We start from the raw sequence: 22093 nt of genomic DNA, 5'->3' as shown, positions 1-22093 counted from the left end.
TTACCCAAGGAATGTGCTAATGGAGGGAGCCAAAACTAAGTTTATCTGATTCTACACTCTGTGCTCTTTCTTCCGCACCACTTAATATAGTGAGTTTCTAATACTCATTTTACAGAGAAATATTAATCAGTTTTTCTTAGTATACATCTTGAGTCTCTGTTTTCAAATTCACCTTCTGACTTGTAAATCTGCATGTTTATTTATGTAGTGTCAGCAAACATTTAAAAAACTAAACCTAGAAAGGTTAGTATTAGTCTCTCAAACTTGCATGCCAACTATTTTTGGCCTTTTCTTTCCAGAAACCACATGAAACCTATCAGGAAATATTCATACGGCAAGGACCCAATTATCTGCAATTGAAATGATTAGTGCCACAACAGTACTACAAGTCTTTGGGCAGAAGTCAGTGAAAGCCAAGCTGCCTCTAGGAGTTGAAGACATCAAATTCTCTGAAACACTAGATCAATCCAACTACCAGCCAGATCTTGAGACTGAAGCAACGGACCGGTTACAGAGCCAATGGCCTAACAACTCCATGTGTCAGGCAGAGTACAGAAGAGTGAGCAGAGAAGGGGGAGAGCATAGCACTGGCAATAGTGAAGGGAAAAAAAAAAAGCAGCACAGGGGTGAAACCAAGGCAAACAACATGAAATGAAACAGAATATCCAGAACACTCCAAGACCATGCTGATTAATAAGGATATGATCATGGCTTTCCAGCTTCTCACGCAGATACCAAAAACAAATGCAATAAAGAACACATATGCACACAGGTAAACTCTTAACAGTTTAGAATTAGAAAAATATTTTTTTGTAAGGTATGTGGTTAATGCACTGTAAGTCAGGGGTCCAAAATCCGGTCTTCTGCTTGTTAAAAATCAAAGTATAAAGTAAGACTTTGCTTTTCTTACATTCCTCAGTTTCCCAAGGTCATCTGAAAATAAAGTCACATATTTAACAAGTGTTTGGTGACCAACTTTTAATAATGCATATTTAATTTTCAGAAACATATGCTAACCATCAACAACATGATAAGGGTTCCATTGCCCCAGATGTTATTTCATTGGTACATTATATCAATATTTACAAAGGCTTTCAAATTCAACAACACAAAACAAAACAGCTTAATTTTTAAAACTACAATGCTTTAAAAAAATGTAAACAGTTCATTTTTACATTATTGTAAAAAAGAAGACTCACTCCTTAATGCGGCTTAATTTTTTTAAGTGAGCAAAGCCTGGTGCTCATGGATAATGAATGAAAAGAATTTTTTACATAGAAACATTGTGCTCCAGTGTAGCAAAAAAAAAAAAAAAAAAAGAATGAGAAAAAGAAAAACAAAAGAAGATAAAGAGAAAGGAAGAAAAATTATATATATACATACATAGAAAAGAATCTTAAGTCCACAATTTAAACCACACACAAAAAAAATCTTGTCCCCAAATTGAGAAGTTTATAAAAACCATTTACACACGGTTGTTGACCTATTGAAAACCTGTATAACATTTTCAAAACAGTAACTCAGTCAATACCACTTTTCTGAAAAATGAAGTTTTGTGCAAAAGAAACTTTATAAGCTAGAAACAAGACTCCTCCCCTCCCACCATAAGAGGCCAAAAGGGCCACTGAAATAACTTAACTCTGTTAGATTTAGTGCATGTAACCAAAAGGCACACACATGTGATTAATATATTAATATATTTTCATGCAGAAACCTGCGCATGTTCACAATTATGTAACAAAAACACAAATATAACAAAACATAAAGCCTAATGTTTGGCAATGTTATTCTAGCCACATTTCTGTCTAGTCTATCAGTCCAGGGTTTATAGGTCATTAACACTGCCGCTCAAAAAATATATTATATTTGAACAACTTCCAATAAAAATTAAACAACAAAAAAAAGGATGTTAGCCTGAAACACTAGAATATACTTTTTCAGTTCTGATACATACAGAAACTTACTGATATGTTTATCTTAAATGTCATTTCAAATTAAGATACATTTTTCCTTTTGTTAATAAACACTTTGATTGCTCCAGTGAAGTCAGCAGAAAGAAGAACTTCTGTATTATCTGTCTTCATGATACCTTAAAAGCATAAAAAAAAGTTTTTAGTTGAATATAAAGTCTGCTGTTTGAAGTGTCACGTGCCCGTGACCCCACACATTTTCCCCATGTTTTCAGTCTTTCCTCTCAAGATTTTTTTTTAAAGATTTTATTTATTTCACAGACAGAGATCACAAATAGGCAGAGAGGCAGGCAGAAACAGAGAAAGAAGGAAGCAGGCTCCCCGAGCAGAGAGCCCAACATGGGGCTTGATCCCAGGACCCTGGGATCATGACCTGAGCCGAAGGCAGAGGCTTATTAACCCACTGAGCCACCCAGGTGCCCCAAGATTTTTTTTGTAGTAATCTCTACACCCAAAGTGGGGCTCAAACTCACAACCCCAAGATTAAGAGTCATACATTCCCCTGACCGAGCCAGCCAGGTGCCAGTCTCTTTTCCAGCTCGCTCCAGTAATCCTTTCATTCTCCTGTACTCTCCTCCTCTCTGAGGCTCACTTCCACTTCCGGTGCCTTAGCCAGTCTTTCCCTGGCTTGGGGAGATTACAGACCCTTGGGGCCTGGATGCCTAGATTTACTCCCAGGCAGCCTAGGTCTCTAAACTGTCCAGTGCTTCACTTCACGGCAAGAGGATAGCATGTCGTTCAGCTCCAGGACTGGAATGCAGGCAGAATGGCATCAGCTGGGCCAAGTGTGCTGTTATCAGGGGTCTCTAGTGAGGTGGACAGTAAGGTTCATGGTCCAGCAGACATACTGAAATTGCCAGGAAATGAAGTACACATGATGCCTCTGTGAATGCTGACAGCAACTTGCTTCCATGGTTTGTATGAAGAGCCATGTAGCTATGCTGAAGGGCGAAATGCCTACCTCTGACATTTACCAGTAAAAAGCATTTAACAAAATTCACAATTCCATTATGCATGGGTAAAAACTACAGATTTATGAAGGACTGATTAGTAAGGAAGAAAATAATCCAAACTTTAACTGGAAATTTGGGTACAGAATGGGTTAAGACAAAATGGCTTCATTTAGATCTGCTAAAAACATATCCTAAGCCTGTGAACATTCCTTCCCACTCTCTGGCCTATATCAACCTTGTGCTAGGCAGTAGGAGGCAGCAAAGGACTTGAGATAAGAGATGATGAGAAAGGCTGGAGAAGAATATAATTCCTAGTGTACAGATAAATGCTCTGTAAGATACAACAACAATAAAGACGTCTCCTACACAGCAGGCATTTTGCTAGACACTTTATATATTCTCTTTAATTTTTATCATAAACTTATAAACTAGGGATTATCATGACTTTATACATAAGAAAAACTGAAGTGTAAATTGCCAACTATGTCAGACAGAGGGCAATCAGATAGATTTTATGATCTCATACTAGTTTTCAGAGTTTTCTTTTTACATTTTACCTCGATGGGTACAAAACCACAAACACAAATCTGAGTATAATTCATTAAAAGTTGTGCCTCTGTAAAAAGGACTCAGCAAGTCAACTGAACCTTGTTAATATGGTGGAGTTCTGAAAAAAATGTTTAAAAAGGACTTTTTCATCTTTCAAGTTGTTTTAATCATGAGAATTTTCAGAGGCAACTGGATGGCTCAGTCAGTTAAGCATCCAACTCTTGATTTCAGCTCAGATCATGAGATCAGGGCTGTGAGACTTCTGTGAGAGCTCTGCACTCGGGTATGGAGACTCCTTGGGATTCTCTCTCTCCCTCTGGTTCTCCCCTCCAGTTCACACTCTCTCTAAAAAAATAAATCCTTAAGGGGCGCCTGGGTGGCTCAGTGGGTTAAAGCCTCTGCCTTTGGCTCAGGTCATAGTTCCAGGGTCCTGGGATTGAGCCCCACATCAGGCTCTCTGCTCAGCAAGGAACCTGCTTCCCCCTCTCTCTCTGCCTGCCTTTCTGCCTACTTGTGATCTCTGTCAAATGAATAAATAAAATCTTTTAAAAAAAAATCCTTAAAAAGGCTAGAATTTTCAGTGAAATGTGGAGGGGAGATGCACAGAGTATAAAAAGGTATCACTGGGAGGGAAAAAATAGCCCAAATGATGAGTTAAAGGAGAACACTGGATCTGGTTCTGAGAAAAAAAGAAAAAGAAAAAGAAAAATTGCCAAACAGGTATTTAGTAAAGGTTTAATAATGCTGACCTGGTATATTTCTAAATCTTGTAACTGAAGGAAGTGCTAGACCGAAGTTCATCTTTGCTATCACAGACAGAAGAAATAGTGTATTTAGTGTAGTGCACAGTATAAATAATACCGCAAGGGAAATTACTTGAGATTAAATGAAATAAAATACTTGTGAACTCTAAAGTATTCAAATACTTTTAGAAGAGCCGTTTGTATACTGTAACTTTTGTTGTGGTTTAAAACTCTCTAAAAAGTCTAGCTATAGTCTCTAGAAAGAAAAAGAACATTTAATAAACTATTCTGAAATTTATTTCAACAATACATTTGTTTTCCAAATTTATATGGTCTCACCACGCTCCTAAGGGCTAACAGGGACTTCTTCTTCTTCTTTTTTTTTAATTTGGGAGAGAGCTGGATGGGAGGGAGAGGGAGAGGCTCTCCAGCAGACTCTCTGCTGATCTCACGACCCTGAGATCATGACCTGAGCCAAAATCAAGAGTCAGGCGGCGCCTGGGTGGCTCAGTGGGTTAAGCCGCTACCTTCGGCTCAGGTCATGATCTCAGAGTCCTGGGATCGAGCCCCGCATCGGGCTCTCTGCTTGGCAGGGAGCCTGCTTCCTCCTCTCTCTGCCTGCCTCTCTGCCTGCTTGTGATCTCTCTCTGTCAAATAAATAAATAAAATCTTTAAAAAAAAAAAAAATCAAGAGTCAGACGCTCAACCAACTGAGTCACCCAGGCACCCCTAACAGGAACCATTTTTATATAATTGACACTCGGTACAACTTTTTGGTGTTTTCTTTTTACTTTCTAATCTGACCATTTTATATAACTGGAATTACTCCTTATTTCCCTAAACATATGCTGCAAATCACAAGAAATCACAGGCTTGTAAATAGCTACCTGGGAAGTTATAAAGCTATCAGTTTGTGGCAAGTAGAAAAGGACGCTACTTTTATTTGGTTTAATTCATTTGCTCAACACATACTTATTAGGACCAACTATATGTAGGCAATGGCATTAGAATAATATATAGGACATATATAAGTCTCTGTCCTCAGAATGAGAGTCTGCTAGAAGAGACAGACAACAAAGAAATTTTGTATTGTATGTCTTGTTTGTACTTCTCCAAAGGGAACAACTGCCCATAAAAAAAAAATAATGAACTTTTGGGGAGTCTGGGTGGCACAGTCAATTAAGTATCTGCCTTCAGCTCAGGTCATGATGGGACTGAGTCCTGCGCTGGGCTCCCTGCTCAGCGGGGAGTCTGCTTCTCCCTCTATCCTTCCCCCCCTGCTCATGATCTCACTCTCTAAAATAAATAAAATCTTAAAAAAAAATAATTAATGATGGGGGCAGCTGGGTGGTTCTACCTTCAGCTGGTCATGATCCTAGGGTCCTGAAATCAAGCACTTGGCTTGTGCTCTCTTTCAAAAAAAAAAAAAAAAAAAAAAAATAGGGCGCCTGGGTGGCTCAGTGGGTTAAGCCTCTACCTTCGGCTCAGGTCATGATCTCAGGGTCCTGGGATCGAGTCCCACATCGGGCTCTCTGCTCAGCAGGGGGCCTGCTTCCTCCCCTCTCTCTCTCTCTCTGCCTGCCTCTCTGCTTACTTGTGATTTCTCTGTCAAATAAATAAATAAAATCTTAAAAAAAAAAACAACCTTTAAAAAGAAAAAGAACTTCCAAAATTTTCATTTTTAATTCAAAGGTAAATCTAAATGAAGTAAAACTTGCAACAAAAAGGTTACTGAAATGTTTGGAAGGGGAAACTCACACTTATGTCATAAACAAGAAATATTTCTTCATACCCACACAAAAACCTCACAATACCCAACGTAGGTCAATGAAGCTGGAAGTGCTGACTAGAAAAAATGTAGGTCAAATAAAATATGAGTACCTACCAGAGGGCATGGTATCTAAAACTTCAGCATCTTCACCTTTTTCATTCCCTTCTGCTTTTTCGGATTGCATATCCAAAGACAACATCAAACTTGGGTTTGGAGCAAAGATGGCTGATGTAACAACTGCATTATGTGCTGGGGAAAAAAAATGTACTTCAGCATAACTAATAAACTTGATCCTAAACATCCAGACAGAAAGCATCATATGCAAAAAATACAATAGTGTAGTTTTTTAAACAGTATATGTTATTAGCTAGTATCCTTTAAAATTAGCACATAAGTAATTAAGAACTATTTAAAACCCAAATATATGTGCTTAAAAAAAAAAAAGCACATACAGGCATACCTCAGAGATATTGCAGGTTATTTCAGATCATTGTAAAAAAGCGGACATTGCAGTTAAGCAAGTCAAACTAATTTTTCTGTTTGCCAGTGCATATATAAAAATTGTATCTATCCTGTGCTGCAGTCAATTAATGTGCAACAGAATTAGGTACAAAAACAACGTACCCAGCTTAATTAAAATGAGGTGTGCCTGTATAAGTTCGGCCTTGGTATAGAAAAGTCAAACAAAGCCAAATACAAAGCAAAAGCAGTTATGGCTGCCAGACTGTCTCTGAAGTAATGCCTATTCACACTTACTTGTAAGACATCTCCATCTTTTTTTAAAAAAAATATTTTTCTTTCTTTCTTTTTTTTTTTTTTAAAAGATTTTATTTATTTATTTGAGAGAGACAGTGAGAGAGAACATGAGAGGCGAGAAGGTCAGAGGGAGAGGCAGACTCCCCTTGGAGCTGGGAGCCTGATGTAGTACTCAATCCTGGGACTCCAGGACCGTGACCTGAGCCGAAGGCAGTCGCTCAACCAATTGAGCCATCCAGGTGCCCTATTTCTTTATTTGACAGAGAGAGATCACAAGTAGGTAGAGAGGCAGGCAGAGAGAGAGGAGGAAGCAGGTTCCCTGCAGAGCAGAGAGCCCGATGCAGGGCTCGATCCCAGGACCCTGGGATCATGACCAGAGCCGGAAGGCAGAGGCTTTAACCCACTAAGCCACCCAGGTGCCCCTAATACATCTCCATCTTAACTTTACTCATTTGGAGGACACACAGGAGCGGGCATTTACTTACCCTTAATACCTTCCCAAAAATCATTCCGGTCTCTCCTGACTGAAGTAAACTTGCTGAGGTCATGGTAAGTACTCCAGATATAAACATACTTATCTTCTGAGCCACTGACGAGGTAACTAAAATCATGGCTAAATTTGGGAAAGAAAAAGAAGTCAGTTTTGGATGTTTTAGGTTTCCTTCTATCAGCCCTTCCTACTTTAAGAATCCCAAGCGAACACCCAGGAGAGCTTGTTGACATACAGACTCCTAGTCTCACTCGAGAGGTTCTGAACATGCAGGTCTAACATGGAGCCCAGAGGCACAAGGATTTTCACGAAAGCTCTAGATAACTGTGCTGCCTGTTAGCCCACATCGAGAGAAACGCCTACTTAAGAGATGAAAGAGAGAAGCAGAACACTTCACCAACTAAATTTCTTGGTAATTACTGGGTAATTCAAGAAGAAAGGAAACTGTTAAGGAAAGGGCTGAATGAAAGAGGGCTATGAGGAAGAAGACGCAGTAATTTCAGGAGCGCCTCCAGACCCCCAATTAAGAGTTCAAATAATAACGTGATGTAAAGGTATAAATACAGGATGCCATACTTCAGGGTGTTAAAATGCTTTATCAGCTTCAGTACCTAAAAGGATCAAGACCATGGGTGGGTGGCAGGTAAGCTTCCTCTTAGAAAAGCTGACATAAAAGTACAAAACCACTAATTCCAGAGCTGGGAGTGAGTCTTCTAATCCCAGCTCTGCAACTACCAGTGACTTCAGACAAATCACTTCATTTTCTGAGTCTCGGTTTCTTTGTCTGCAGAGTAGGGGCAACTCAACTCTGTCGACTGAACAGGTGGACACGGTTAGGACTGCAGGGTGACAAGGTGAGTGGCCAGTTTTAAAAGTGCAAAGAAAGGAAAAACACCATAGAAACGTGTAAGGCATAGATCAAAGAAAATATGGGAGTAGAAGAGAAATATCTCTTTTGGAATTTCTCATTGCCAGTTTACCTGAAACTTGCTTTGATCTGGCTGCTACTGTTGACATAACCCTTATACTTCATGGACAGTGACAAATCTCTAAGATCATATAGTCTGATTCTGGAGTCATTTGAGGTTACCAGTATCTAAAAATAAATCAAAGGAAAAATTAAAAATGCCATCTTTTAATCTAAGTTAAGGTATAACCAAAAAGGATATTACATACACATATACAGAGAGAATATACCTCAAAACTAGAAAAACCTATATTCCACATGACAGAAAATACATTCTTAAGCCAAGACAGTAAGAATTTTCAGGAGTCTATATACAGTGTGAGGAGAGATGGTTTTGAATACTTAGTACCTTATTTTCTCCAGGTAGAGGTTCAATGCCAGTAATTTTTCTTCCAACTTTGTTGCGTCCTCTGGTAGACCGGACATGTATTTGTGTGTGGTATTTCAAATGCTGAAAAGAAAACACAAATTTAAAATACGAGGATTAGAAGGAACCTCAAAGATCATCTGATACAACCTACAGAGAGGCCGAGTATTGTTCACCCCAATTTATATGCCCAGAGAGGATATACCAACTTATACGAAACTGCTAAGTATTCCATCATGCAATTTACACAACATAATCCTTTACCTCTGTATCATAGAAAATACATCTGCCATCATATGTCCCAATCACCGCGTATTTGCCATTCTGACAGAAATTTGCAGCTGTGATCAATTTTGTTTGACCATCTACTTCATTCCACAAAGCGACTTTTTTGTCAGGTATGTTCCAGAGGCGGAGCTTTCCATCCAATGATCCACTTAGAAAATACCTGTCATCCTAAAAATGTTGCAAAAGAGAAAGGCTCTCATTTTACCAGATCAAGAAAAATTCATTAGCAAGTCAAAACATAAAGCCTGTTAGAATTAATGCTTTAAAAATATTTAGATCCCATTTATAAAATACTAATCTTTAAGTATTTTTTTCCAGATTTTATTTTATTTTTTATTTTTTTTTTTTAAAGATTTTATTTATTTATTTGACAGAGAGAAATCACAAGTAGATGGAGAGGCAGGCAGAGAGAGAGAGAGGGAAGCAGGCTCCCTGCTGAGCAGAGAGCCCGATGCGGGCCTCGATCCCAGGACCCTGAGATCATGACCTGAGCCGAAGGCAGCGGCTTAACCCACTGAGCCACCCAGGCGCCCTCCAGATTTTATTTTTAAGTAATCTCTATACCCAATGTGGGGCCTGAACTGACAACCCCAAGGAGATCAAGAGTCACATGCTCTATGGATTGAGCTAGCCAGGCACCCCCAACCAAGCATTATTTTATTCACTAAAAACAACTATTAGAAACTTCAGTATTCGCTTTGGAAAAATGACTTTCTAGGGGTGCCTGGGTGGCTCAGTGGGTTAAAGCCTCTGCCTTCGGCTCAGGTCCTGAGCTCAGGGTCCTGGGATCGAGCCCCTCATTGGGCTCTCTGCTCAGCAGGGAGCCTGCTTCTCTCTCTCTCTCTGCCTCTCTGCCTACTTGTGATCTCTGTCATATAAATAAAATATTAACAAAAAAGAAAAATGAATTTCTATTTACTTTATCATATCCTTAAACTGCTTTTCCCAAAGTATGGATGTTAATGGATAATGTGCTGGAGAATGGTTGTGTGGGACAATGGTTCACTTAAGTTTGAGAGATTCTGGGTTACAGAAAGTTAGAGAGGATTCTCAGTTAATATGCATTCTCGGTCTCCAAAAGAGGAATAAAGTAGGTAGCATTTTCCAACTTATATAACCAGGGACCTTTTTTTGCGGGGTGGGTGGGTGTTGCAGTTGGGAGAGCGCTGGCAGGAACACCTAGCAGGGTTAGCACCCTCAAGGAACACGCTTTGGGAGAAACTATCCTGTAATGATATGTTTGTCCGGATCTTCCTCTGGGATCCACATAGTACTTGGATAAAAGACTAAAGCTGGTTAGCCCAGAGAACCAGTTGCTTTGTGGTTAATTTTGACACCATGTCAGTAGGAAATTGCTTCAGTATTTAAATTCTCAATCCCAAAGCAGGGCTTCTCAACAGGGGGCAAGTTGGCCCCATAGAGGACATCTAGAAATGCCTGGAGACATTTTTGACTGTCACACCTGGGGGTGGCATGTTCTGGGCATCTAGTGGGGAGAAGACAGGAATCCTGTTAAACACTCTGCAATGCACAGGACAGAATTTATTCCCTTTACAACAAAGAATGATCCAGCTCAAAATGTCAAGTGCCAGGAATGAGAAACCCTGCTATACACTAAACCAGGCCTACTAAGCTGGTCTAATGAGAGATCATTGGCAGACAATGTTATATTAGTTTCGAAGTATAACACAATGATTCAAGATTTGTATATGTTGCAAAAATATCACCTAAACTGGTTTGTTGGTAATGTAAGAATTAAGAGTAAAATAATTGGAATGCCAAAACAAGAAGTATTCCCTTCTGCTTAAGACTATCATTTTTACTCACCTCCGAGGCTTGTCAAAGACAATTTATAGAGAAAGGACATTTTTTAGCTGTGGTATAGTAGGCTCTACTTGATGACTACCAGTAGAAGAGTAGAACAAGTAAAAAGACTTCATGTTGGTCTTAAAACCAGAATTTTATTTACATACATGCATATGTGTGTGTATATGTGTGTGCATATATTATCTTCATTTTGCTATTTCTTTTATAATTCTGCTTCCTTCTTTCTAGATAACATTATTTTAATAGAGTCACGTTTCCTAAGAAAATGTTAACACCATACCATCCTACCCCAGCCCCTCTTAAAAACCCTTCAGATCTACGGAATTTTAGAATTAGGGCTTTTTGGTTTCAAAAAATGAAACCAAATGTAAGTATAGAAAAAGTAATGACTAAACAAGAACCTTAATAGTAAAGTACTACATAGGTAACTATTACAACTAATACCTCTCCCTTTCCACCCTGACATATTAGTTAAAATAGAGGTGAGGGAAGGATTTTGTTCACAGTTGCTGACAGGAGCAAAGCCATTCTTTTGCTGCATCCTTGGCTGACAGGATGGGGGTGTTATTCAGAAAGACGCCTCAAAAAGCTTGATGGTCCAAACTGATAAGGTATCCGCAAAGATTAAGCATTTTTAATTTGCCAACTTCTAAACCAAAGTCTTCTAAGGGTCTATATTATAAGCCTGCCCTGGGAGGGAAATGATACTGAAAGGGGAAAAAAGTCATTCTTCTCTCTTAATTTGGGGAAAAAGAAGAAGAAATGTGAGTGTAAATAAAATGCTGCATTAACATGATATTGGGTGTTAAACATACAGAGATGGGGATGTGAACAGAAATAGGATTACATCAACATGGGGGAGGGTAAGTCAGGTCAGCTCAAGTCCTCCACTTATCTCAGCCCAGCTAGTGGAGCAGCACCGGCACCAGCCTTCCCTTGTGCTTCTAGTTGTAAAGAGTGAAAATTAATTTAGCCTTACTCATTTGGTGGCTTTATCCTATAAGAACATAATAAAGTCAGCAATCCCAAGATGAATTTTCCTCCTTTGGTTGAAATCATATGAAATACTTCCTTTTCAGAGGAAAGACTGTGAGGGATTTTCTACACTGAAAATGAATTAACATGGATCTCATGATTAACAGTATTTCCAGGGGCGCCTGGCTGGTTCAGTCGGTAGAGCATGAGACTCTTGATCTCGGGGTCGTTGAGTTCAAGCCCCATGCTGGGTGCAGAGCTCACTAAAACAAAACAAAACAAAAACCCACAACACCCAACCAAAAAACCAAAACAGTATTTCCAGACATTAAACAGGAATTCGGTATACCTTATAGTGAATTTTGGTCTTTACCTCTTTCAACCTTTTCTTCTTTGTCTCTTCTCACCCCACCCCCCCACTATTCTCCCCTACATGCTTCCCTCGCTTATTTACCCACCTGCTGTCTCTTCTTCCTCCACCTCCAATCTCTCTCATCTTTAACAGGATACGTTATTTACACCCTGCATATGTTATTAAAGATTTGGGATGGCTTTCATTATTATAGTTAGACTGTAACATTTCTAGTTCTAATACAGATTAGCAGAATATTTCCTTTCTTCTCTTTTCTTTAAATAGGCTACATGCTTGTAACCCAAGGTGGGGCTTAAACTCACAACCTGGAGTTCAAGACCTGAGCTGAGATCAAGAGTCAGATGCTTAATGGGCGCCTGGGGTCTCAGGTGGTTGAGCATCAATCTGACTCCTGGTTTTGGCTCAGGTCACAGTCTCAGGGTTGTGAGATTGAGCCGCATATTGTCGGGCTCTGTGCTCAGAAGGGAGTCTGCTGGAGAATCTTCCTCCCTCTTTCCCTCCTCTCCCTCCCCACCCCACCTCATATGCTGGTGTCTCTCTCTCTCTCTCTCAAAATAAATAAATCTTAACCGGAAAAAAAAAAAAAAAAAAAAAAAAAGAGGCTGCCTGGGTGGCTCAGTTAAGAGTCCAATTCTTGATCTCAGCTCAGGTCTTCATCTCTGGGTTGTGAGCTAAAGCCCCATACTGGGCTCCATGCTGGGTGTGGAACCTACTCTAAAATAAAAAAATGAGGAAGGGAGGAAGGGAGGTGGGAGGAAAGAAGGAAAGAAAGAGAAAGACTAAATTAAGTTATTCTTAACTATGTGGCTGTTAATAATTTTTTTCCTATAGTTCAACAGCCCTCCAGAGAAACCAGGTTCCCTCACCTTCCTTATGGTCTAATAAAAAATATATAAAAACAATTCTGGGGCACCTGGGTGGCTCAGTGGATTAAAGCCTCTGCCTTCAGCTCAGGTCATGATCTCAGGGTCCTGGGATCGAGCCCCACATTGGGCTGTCTGCTCAGTGGGGAGCCTGCTTCCCCCTCTCTCTGCCTGCCTCTGCCTACTTGTGATCTCTCTCTCTGTCAAATAAATAGATAAAATTTTTAAAAAATTACTTACTCTTGGATGGAAAGCTATGGCAGTGACAAAATCTATATGTTGGAAACAGCAAAGGCATTCTCTTCTGGAAATGTGCCATAACCTGACCGTTTTATCCATCGAAGAAGAAAGCAGGAAGTAGTTCTAGTGAGAAATTGACATTGATCATTTTATCACCCTAAGAAAACACGACATGCACAATAAAAGCAAACTTTCAGTTCTATGTATCTCAACAGTTTTGTTATTATTATTGTTATACCTAGCATTAGAAAGAACAAAAGATTATCCAATTCACTTGGAAGATCCCATTTTTCTCCCCATTACATGCCATACTCCTTTGGTTCTAAGACTTTTTTTATATGACCTGTTCTAAAATTAGGATTATCCTAACGATCTATGTTAAAACAAATCTGCTAAGCACCAAGACGACTAAGGTGTGCCTTAGTTTTTATAATCCCCATATAGTGAAACCAGGCTATGAATATAAGACATCCATTCACATGATTGTCACTTTAGCTATTCTGACATTGGCAACACTGGTGAATTTTAACTCACAAGAATTCCCTAACTGCCACTTAAAATGCCTTCAAAAAGATTACCCTATAATGCAGCATGGAAATGAAAAGTTATTGTGCACCTGTCACACCCAAGGCAAGAAAATGAGAGAAGAGAAATCGTCAAACATCTCAGAATAGATCATAGAATTTTCTAGAAGCTACAAGAGGGGAGTGTAACTGCTTTAGTCATGCTGATGGCCCATCACCCAGGAACCAAACATCCATCTGTCAAAAGTTTCCAGTTGGCAGAAGTTCTTTAACTTTTTGGCATAATTTAAGACCTATGTGTTATACTGAATGAGGCAACACAAAGAGACCCTAGTATTCTCTGGTATTCCTAAAGGTGCTAAACAAATCAAAGCAATGATGACATTTATTGAGTACCTGTAATGTACTAAAAATTGTTAACACTATACTATGAACTAGGTATATCATTATCCTCCTTCCCAAATGAGAACATTGTTAAAATCTAAGCGCAAATATCAATTTGGATATGTTACTGCACTGATAAATATATGATATTTGGGGCTAGCTGTAAAAGTGTATGTTTTATGTGGTATACCTGTTTTTATTTAATTAATTAATGAGAGAGAGAGCATGCGCACATGTGCTGCCTGCGTACATGGAGGGGAGGAGCAGAGGAAGACAGAAAGAATCCTTAAGCAGACTCTCAGAAATCAAGAGTCTGATGTTTAACTGAGTGACACAGGTACCCCCCTACTTGTTTTTAAATAGATAGTGTAAGGGTGCCTGGGTGGCTCAGGTTAAGCTTCTGCCTTTAGCTCAGGTGATGATCTCAGGGTTCTGAGATCAAGCCCTGCATTGGGCTCTGCTCAGCAGGGAGCCTGCTCCCCCCCACCCCGCCCCGCCTACTTGTGATCTGTCAAATAAATAAAATCTTTAAAAAAATAAAAATAAATAGATAGTGTATTATACAACCAAAAAATAGAATTCTGGTACAAGGGGCACCTGGGTGGCTCAGTGGGTTAAAGCCTCTGCCTTCGGCTCAGGTCATGATCCCAGAGTCCTGGGATCAAGCCCCGCATCAGGCTCCCTGCTCAGCAGGGAGCCTGCTTCCTCCTCTCTCTCTGCCTGCCTCTCTGCCTACTTGTGATCTCTGTCTGTCAAATAAATAAATAAAATCTTAAAAAAAAAAAAGAATTCTGGTACAATATTACTCAGCCATTAAAAAGAATGAAACCTTACCATTTGCAGCGATGTGAATGGAACTAGAGGGTATTATGCTAAGTGAACTACATCAGTCTGAGAAAGAGAGACATCTTAACTCTAGGAAACTAACTGAGGGATGCTGGAGGGGAGCTGGGTAGGAGATGGAATTCCAAACACTGCTTCATGCTTCAAATGCCTTAAATAAAATTTAAAGTATTTCTTTAAATTTTTGCAAAACTGCTAAGATATTTGTTCAGTGGCAAAACAGGCCCTCTACTTCTGAAATAATTTTGCTCTAAGGGAAAAAACACATAAAGTGATGACTTATCAAAGAATCATATATTGTTAAACTTAATGATTTAATAAATATAGCAGATTAACCAAAGCAGTCTTGATTAGATAGATCTGACTTTAGCACTGTAGCTGAAATCATATATTCATTTTGTAAGAACAGCAGCTTTGCAAACAAAATTAGTTTCTAAAGAAGCCAAAAATACAGGTATAAAGACAGATCCAGACAGAAACCCTTAATATAAACACTGTATTAGCCTAATTGAATGTTTCTCCTCTTTTAACCGATTACTTTGTAGGTAACTCCCATGTAGTATACATAACAAAACACTTGAAAAACAAAACATCTGTTTTTATCCTGAAGTCCTAGTTATGTAGAATTAATACACTCTCCAAGTAAGAATTTCGTACTTTAGACCAGGAAAGATCAAGGAGATCAGCGGTATGTCCTTTATATTTGCAAAATGGCCGCTGCCGAAACGGTGCGTTTTTATCGTCAGGGTCTTCATCAGCTCCACTGCACACCTATTTAGATATAAAGACAAATGTTAAAACTAGAAAAGCAAAAACTTCACACTCTTCCCACCCCGTCTGTCCTCTCATCATTTGCTGCCTGGCCAAAATCTTGATCGACCAGAAACAAACTCCCCTTTACGATGAATCTACTACTTATCACTCATTTACCTCCCTGTTCCCACAAACCAGGATCATCCCTGAAGCCTGTGCTATTGCAATCTTTCCCTCCCTAACACAGCCCCTACTTTGTCCTTTTCTGAGCATTGGTTCCTTTTGGAGAGATGGGAGCCAGCACCAGGGGGTGAGTCATGATTGGTCTGAGCTAATTAAGATGAGCTCATTCCCTTTCCCAGCAATGACTGGTTTAGGCATGGGCATGTGCGGCAGTTTTTTTCAATCAGACATGATGGAAAGTTTATAGGGGAAAAGGGTGGGTGGAGACAGGGGAGAAGCTTCCAGAAAGATTTCCTAAGGGGCATACTAAAGGGATATTCTCTCCTTCTTCTGAACATAGCCATCTGTGTGACACCTAACACTGTAGCTGCCATCTTACTACCATGAGGGGAACAAACCTAAGAATAACAAAGAAGAGCAGAGCAGGACGATGGCAGGACCCTGTGTCCCTGATGACACTACTGAGCTGCTGCATGAACCAACCTTGGAACTGCCTTACCTCCAGACTTGCTTCCTCATTGTTTAAGCCATTTTCAGTTGGATTTCTGTTATTTGAAGTCAAAAGCATCCTGACAGAAGTAGGTAGAAAATAATGCCATATGTGTGTGCATTTAGCTTACAACATGCGTTTGTAGTCATTACCTGAGTGAATTCCTAACAACTCGGTCAGGTAGGTAGTAACATTATGAAGATGAAGAAATTAAGAAAAACACCTGATGCTCAAAGAGATCAAAATAACATATTAAAGCTCACACAGCCATCTGTAAACGGCAGAAACAAAGCAGAAATAACAACTGTAAGTTCAAAGACTGTCCCTCAAATGTTCCAGAGGATGTAGCAAGAGCAAAAATACGGAGTTGTCAGCTAACAAGCCTTGCTTACTTAGGGAAGGACAGGTAGGATGGTGCGGCCCAGGAAAAAGGTGTACGGAGATATACAGCAGAGGATCAGGCGGGAAAGGTACTTTGGGACCAGATCCTAATGAGCCTCGCATTTGTGGCTTAAAAGCTCAGATATTCTAAGGAGATGGAGAGCCAGCACAGCCTTCTGAAAAGAGAATAACACGACGTGACTGGTGCTTTAGAAAGAGAAAGCTAAGCAGGAAGGTAAAAGATGGTAGGGAGGAAGTGTGGAGGCAGAAAGAGCAGTCAGTAAGTGTGAGTAAGAATAAGGAGGGCTGCAACTAGGCCTGGAGCCGAGGGACAGACGAGAACTACCATTACTGTTTGCCTAGAACTTGACAGTGTAGAAAAAGCATCTTCATACCACTGTGGAGGTACAGCAGCTACAATGGTGCCCTGACCTTTTGCCAAGCACTCCTAATCCTAGAGGACTAGGCTCCGGCCTCTCCTTGTGCTGCCAGCCTGGTGAGCACAGCTGAAACACATAAAACTAAACAGGCTTGACCCATTACATAAAGTCCAACTTTTTGTTTAATAATCATTTACATTTCATTAAGTCCTCAGCATTATTCCTCTAGCAGTGATTCCAGATCTTATTTTTCTCCTCAAACATCCAATGTTCTTCTCCTTGTACTCTGTATTTTGTTTCAAAATACTTAATTACATTTTTGATTATAAATACATGGCCAGTGTAGATAATTCAGAAAGCACAGGAAGTAATAAAACAAAAACAACATTTTGCTAACATGATGACTGCCTTCATCTTTCATTTTTTAAAAAACATTAATTTAAATCACACACGATTCAGTATCTTCCTACTATACCATGAGTATTTTCAGTACTTCACTCTCTGAAAACATTTACTAGCTGCACATCAAAGTGCCATAATTTAACCATTCTCCAACTGACTGGTCATTTAGATATTTCCAAGTTTCTTGCTAGCATAAATAGCAATTCAGTGAACATCCTGTAACATGAATCTTTATGTCTATTTTATTATTTATTTAATATAAAGGGTATTATGGTCAAAAGGTTTTGAGCTTGAGACTTTGACAGTATCTTCTGTTATCTGTTTTAATAAAAGCAGGTATGCTTACTAAAGAAAATTTTAGGGGTGCCTGGGTGGCTCAGTCAGTAGGCATCTGCCTTTGGCTCAGGTCATGATCCCAGGGTCCTGGGATCTAGGCCTGCAGCTCCCACTGCTTGTGCCTTCCCTCTATCTCTTTCTCTGTCATATAAATAAGTAAAATCTTAAAAATAACGAAAATCTTAGAAGTACAGAGAAGTATAAAGAGTAAAAGAAAAAAAGAAGACCTAAAATCCACCTAGATTTGATACTAGTAATTTGAGCACCTAGAGTTGATACTAGTAATAATTTAGTATATTTCTTTTCTTTCCCAAAGATTGTTTTTTAGTACTCTCTACACCCAATGTGGGGCTTAAACTCACAACCCTGAGATCCAGAGTCACATGTTCTACTGACTGAGTCAGCCAGATGCCCCAAATTTAGTGTATTTCTTTGAAATTTTAATCTACAAAGTATTTAGATATGCTTAATAAAAACTGGGATAATTCAATTTTTCATTCTGCTTTTTTCACTTTTTCATTCTGTTTTTTTTCACTTAACATTTTATTTTGAATATTTTTAAAGTCATTAGTCTTTGAAAACAACCTAAGGACTGCAGAGTATTCTACTTTAACAAAAACACCAGTTTTTATTTTCCAGCTGTTAAAAATGTAGTTGTTTAAATTTTAGCTATTTTTAGCCCACTGAGCCACCCAGGCGTCCCTCTAAATTTTAGCTATTTTTAGAACTCTAAGATGAAAATCGTTTTATTTACATCCGAGCCTATCTGATGGTTTTTTTCTAAAAGATTTTATTTATTTATTTGAGAGACAGCATGCCCACGAGTGGGGGGAGGGGCAGTGAGAGAAGGAGAACAAGACTACCCGCTGAGGAAGGAAGTGGTGGGGGGGCTGGATCCCAGGACCCTGGGATCACCACCTGAGCTAAAGGCAGCCACTTAACCAACTGAGGCACCCGGGCACCCCTCCTCTTTTCTTTTAAAAGGAAGTTCTACACATAAGGTGGGGCTTCAATTCAGGATCCTGAGGTCAAGTGTCCCTTGCTCTACTGACTGAGCCAGTCAGGTACCCCCATCTGATTATTTCTTTATGATAGATTTTTAAAGGTAGAATTATTAAAGGTATAATCACCAAGTAAAATGTTATGTGTTTTATCTATACATATACATCTCTATAAACAGGTATCTGTATCTAGAAAGATAAATATATGTTTATGTCTCTATATAAACATATATACAACTTTATTATGGCCATTTCAAATATACACAGAAGTAGAATGATGTAATAGTAGAACGAACCCCATACATCCGTCACTTGCTTTAATGGTTATCAGTATTTTACTCATCTTGTTTTATCAGTCCTCCCACTTTTACATATTTGCTTATTTTTGCTGGAACACTGAAAGCAAGATCTAAATACTATTGATTTTATCAGTAAATATTCTTTATGTATTTCTAACTAATAAGCCCTCTTTCAAATATAACTACTATACTAGTATCACACCTAAAAAATACCATTTATATCATCTAATATCTAATCCATATTAAAGTATCCTGGTTATCTAAAAACGTCATTTTAAAGATGGACTGCTATGAAAACTTTTAAGCCTTTTGATATTTATTAACACTGACTATATACCAGATACTGTGCTAGTTATTTGAGATAAAAAAAATGAATAAGACATTTCTTAGTTTCTAATTATCTATTCTCACTATTTAAAATATGTTAAATTTTGTCATTCTCTGTTCAAAGACCCTCCACTGGCTTCCATCTCTCTCAGAGTAAAAGCCACAATCCCTGTTATGGCTTACACATTGTTCCCCCTTCTACACCTCCGTGACTTTCTTCTTCTTCTTCTTCTTTTTTAAATTTATTTTCAGCATAACAGAATTCATTGTTTACGCACCACACCCAGTGCTCCATGCAATCCGTGCCCTCCACAATACCTACCACCTGGCTCCCCCAACCTCCCACCCCCTGCCCCTGCAAAACACTCAGATTGTTTTTCAGAGTCCATAGTCTCTCATGGTTCATCTCCCCCTCCAATTTCCCTCAACTCCCCTCTCCTCCCCATCTCCCTATGTCCTCCGTGTTATTTGTTATGCTCCACAAATAAGTGAAACCATGTGATAATTGACTCTCTCTGCTTGACTTATTTCACTCAGCATAATCTCTTCCAGTCCCGTCCATGTTGCTACAAAAGTTAGATATTCATCCTTTCCGATGGAGGCATAATACTCCATAGTGTATATGGACCACATCTTCCTTATCCATTCGTCCGTTGAAGGGCATCTTGGTTCTTTCCACAGTTTGGTGACCGTGGCCATTGCTGCTATAAACACTGGGGTACAGATGGCCCTTCTTTTCTCTACATCTGTATCTTTGGGGTAAATACCCAGGAGTGCAACTGCAGGGTCATAGGGAAGCTCTATTTTTAATTTCTTGAGGAATCTCCACTCTGTTTTCCAAAGTGGCTGCACCAACTTGCATTCCCACCAATAGTGTAAGAAGGTTCCCCTTTCTCTGCATCCTCTCCAACACATGTTGCTTCCTGTCTTGCTAATTTTGGCCATTCAAACAGGTATAAGGTGGTATCTCAATGTGGTTTTAATTTGAATCTCCCTGATGGCTAGTGATGATGAACATTTTTTCACGTGTCTGATAGCCATTTGTATGTCTTCATTAGAGAAGTGTCTGTTCATGTCTTCTGCCCATTTTTTGACATGATTATCTATTTTGTGTGTGTTGAGTTTGAGAAGTTCTTTATAGATCTTGGATATCAATCTTTTGTCTGTACTGTCATTTGCAAATATCTTCTCCCATTCAGTGGGTTGCCTCTTTGTTTTCTTGACTGTTTCCTTTGCTGTGCAGAAGCTTTTGATTTTGATGAAGTCCCAAAAGTTCATCTTCGCTTTTGTTTTCTTTGCCTTTGGAGACATATCTTGAAAGAAGTTGCTGTGGCTGATATCGAAGAGGTTACTGCCTATGTTCTCCTCTAGGATTCTGATGGATTCTTGTCTCACGTTGAGGTCTTTTATCCATTTTGAGTTTATCTTTGTGTTCGGTGTAAGAGAATGGTTGAGTTTCATTCTTCTACATATAGCTGTCCAATTTTCCCAGCACCATTTATTTAAGAGACTGTCTTTTATCCACTGTACATTTTTTCCTGCTTTGTCGAAGATTATTTGACCATAGAGTTGAGTGTCCATATCTGGGCTCTCTACTCTGTTCCACTGGTCTGTGTGTCTATTTTTATGCCAGTACCATGCTGTCTTGGTGATCACAGATTTGTAGTAAAGCTTGAAATCAGGTTAATGTGATGCCCCCAGTTTTGTTTTTCAACATTTCCTTAGCAATTTGGGGTCTCTTCTAATTCCATACAAATTTTAGGATTATTTGCTCCAGCTCTTTGAAAAATACCAGTGGAATTTTGATCAGAATGGCATTAAAAGTATATATGGCTCTAGGCAGTAAAGACTTCAAAGGTAATATGATGTCAATAAAAACGTATCTATTAATAATCACTCTCAATGTGAATGGCCTAAATGTGCCCATAAAACGACACAGGGTTGCAGACTGGATAAAATGACAGGACCCATCCATATGTTGTCTACAAGAGACCCATTTCTAACCTAAGGATACACCCAGGCTGAAAGTGAAGGGATGGAGAAGCATCTTTCATGCCAATGGGCCTCAAAATAAGGCAGGGGTAGGTAGCGATTCTCATATCAGATAAATTGGATTTTAAACTAAAGACTGTAGTCAGAGGTACAGAAGGACACTACATAATTCTTAAAGGGACTATCCACAAAGATGATCTAACAATTGTAAATATCTATGCCCCCAATATGGGAGCAGCCAATTTTTTTTTTTAAAGAGAAAGTGGGGAGTGGGCAGAGGAAGAGAGAGATAATTTTTTTTTAAGACATCATTTATTTATTTGACAGACAGAGATCACAAGGAGGCAGAGAGACAGGCAGAGAGAGAGGAGGAAGCAAGCTCCCTGCTGAGCAGAGAGCCCGATGCAGGGCTCGATCCCAGGACCCTGGGATCATGACCTGAGCCGAAGGCAGAGGCTTTAACCCACTGAGCCACCCAGGTGCCCTGAGAGAGATAATTTTTAAGTAAATTCTGCACTGAGTGCAGAGCCTGATGAGGGGCTTGATCTTATGACCCTGAGATCATGACCTGAACCAAAAATCAAGAGTGGGAGGCTTAACCAACTGAGCTACCCAGGTGCCCAGCGATACATATATATATATATATATATTTTTTTCTTTTAAAGA

General features: G+C 39.3%; 1 protein-coding gene across 2 annotated transcripts in view; it reads right to left on the bottom strand.

Annotated features, from left to right (window-relative positions):
• Positions 1 to 963: 963 nt before the first annotated feature.
• Positions 964 to 22093, bottom strand: part of WDR44 (WD repeat domain 44) — an 88910-nt gene continuing 67780 nt past the window's right edge. For both annotated transcript variants that reach the window (XM_059157121.1, XM_059157122.1), the window contains 8 exons: positions 15541 to 15654; positions 13133 to 13255; positions 8831 to 9022; positions 8549 to 8650; positions 8213 to 8328; positions 7228 to 7355; positions 6101 to 6235; positions 964 to 2089 (listed from right to left, as the gene is read on the bottom strand). In XM_059157121.1, coding sequence (XP_059013104.1) covers positions 1995 to 2089; positions 6101 to 6235; positions 7228 to 7355; positions 8213 to 8328; positions 8549 to 8650; positions 8831 to 9022; positions 13133 to 13255; positions 15541 to 15654 — 1005 coding nt within the window. In that variant the 3' untranslated portion in view covers positions 964 to 1994. The remainder of the gene's footprint in view (positions 2090 to 6100; positions 6236 to 7227; positions 7356 to 8212; positions 8329 to 8548; positions 8651 to 8830; positions 9023 to 13132; positions 13256 to 15540; positions 15655 to 22093) is intronic.

Source organism: Mustela lutreola, chromosome X (genome assembly GCF_030435805.1).
Source record: "Mustela lutreola isolate mMusLut2 chromosome X, mMusLut2.pri, whole genome shotgun sequence".
Classification (NCBI taxonomy): Eukaryota; Metazoa; Chordata; class Mammalia; order Carnivora; family Mustelidae; genus Mustela; species Mustela lutreola.
This window is presented reverse-complemented; position numbering and strand designations above follow the sequence as displayed.